Consider the following 1,478-nt stretch of genomic DNA (forward strand, 5'->3'; position numbering starts at 1 on the left):
GCCATGGCCTGGGCTGGCTGTGGGGGAACATGGCCACGATCTGGGCTGGCTGTGGTGCTTTCCTCAAGGGATTTCGGCTGTGAGCTGCGCCCTGTGAGGGGCCTTCCCTGAGAGGGATGTGGCAGCAGGTCCAGGGGGTCTGTCACCAGCAGTGAGCTGGGGTGGCTGTGGACCAGGCCCTGTGTGGAGAAATGAGGCTGCACTGACCTGGTGGCTATGGCAGAACGGGCTGGTGTTCCCCTGAGGCCATCAGGCCGCTGAGCCCAGACTGTACTGCAGGAGAGGCAGCGGCGCTGGTGCTGGTGGCCGTGCTGTGGGGCAGTACTGGGCCCTTCCTGCGGAGGGGCGCAGCGGGGCTGGAGGAGGTGCGGCGCCAGGGCCGCCTGCAGCAGCTGCTGGCCGAGATTCGCTTCCTGGGCCTCAACTACAAGGTGCGACCCCATCCAGGTGCTGCATTGCACTGCCAAACACAGCACAGGGCGAGTGGGGGGGTCTGGGCTCCTTCCCTGCCCACTCATGAGGGGTGTGCAGTGGATTTGTGTGCAGCAGCTGACAGGCCTGTGTTCTTCCACAGTACGTGGTGCCCTTTCTGCTCAATCAAGGTGGATCTGTCCTCTTCTATCTCACCTTGGCATCTGCAGGTTAGTTCTCATTGCTTTTGTGGAGTGGGTTGGTTGCTGTTTTGGGAGGATCAGTGCTATAGGTTACTCTAGTGACTCAGCTAAACGCCAAGCAGCTGTCTTGTAATAACCACCAATAAAACAAGCATCTTACAATTTGTACAGGATTATCTATTTTAAACTGTGTTCAAACGGTTCATTTTCAGATCTGTCCCTGGCCGTTCCGCTCTGTAACTCCCTGGCTGTGATAGTCACGCTGGTGACGGGGAGGATCCTGGGAGAGGACATCGGTGGTAAGAGTAAGTTACGCTTGAAACATTTCCTCACGTTGTCCTCTGCATCTGTTTGCTGACTGAAGAGTGTGGGCAACCCTCTGGGCTCCTTAAAAATAGCAAATACCCACACAAGGGCTTTAACTTGTTCAGTACTTCCTGCTACAGAACCTGAAGGAGAAGTGAAACAGAACTTGTGGGCAGGGCTAGTAAATTTGAAGATAGAAGTGACTATTCTAAGCTTAAACCCCCAGGGCCTGGCACAGGAGCTGTAGGAATACACTAAAAGGGTTTTTTTTGTTGTTTAAGCCTGGGTCTTGCTGGGCAGCTGAGAGTATCAGCAACGTTTCCTTAGATCTGTGCTTTGCCCACTGTACAGGGGCAGCCCAAACACCCAAACCCCTTCAGAACTCACCTGGTCCAGGCCGTATCTATCCAAACATTTATGCTATTTACCATGACATCCAAGCATCGTGTATTTAGCAATGAGAAGATCCAACTAGCTTTGAATTATGCAAGTTCCCAACGTATTATGGTTCATTTCTGCAGGGGCTGTGGCAGGGAAGGCGCGCCCGCGCCCGGGGGG

General features: G+C 54.3%; 1 protein-coding gene across 1 annotated transcript in view; it reads left to right on the forward strand.

Annotated features, from left to right (window-relative positions):
• Window positions 1–245: 245 nt before the first annotated feature.
• Window positions 246–1,478, forward strand: part of TMEM234 (transmembrane protein 234) — a gene marked incomplete at its 5' end in the record, with an annotated part of 3,329 nt that continues 2,096 nt past the window's right edge. Inside the window, 3 exons of the mRNA XM_010178821.1 lie at window positions 246–431; window positions 575–641; window positions 827–919. Coding sequence (XP_010177123.1) covers window positions 246–431; window positions 575–641; window positions 827–919 — 346 coding nt within the window. The remainder of the gene's footprint in view (window positions 432–574; window positions 642–826; window positions 920–1,478) is intronic.

Source organism: Mesitornis unicolor, unplaced genomic scaffold (genome assembly GCF_000695765.1).
Source record: "Mesitornis unicolor isolate BGI_N332 unplaced genomic scaffold, ASM69576v1 scaffold38702, whole genome shotgun sequence".
Lineage (NCBI taxonomy): Eukaryota > Metazoa > Chordata > Aves > Mesitornithiformes > Mesitornithidae > Mesitornis > Mesitornis unicolor.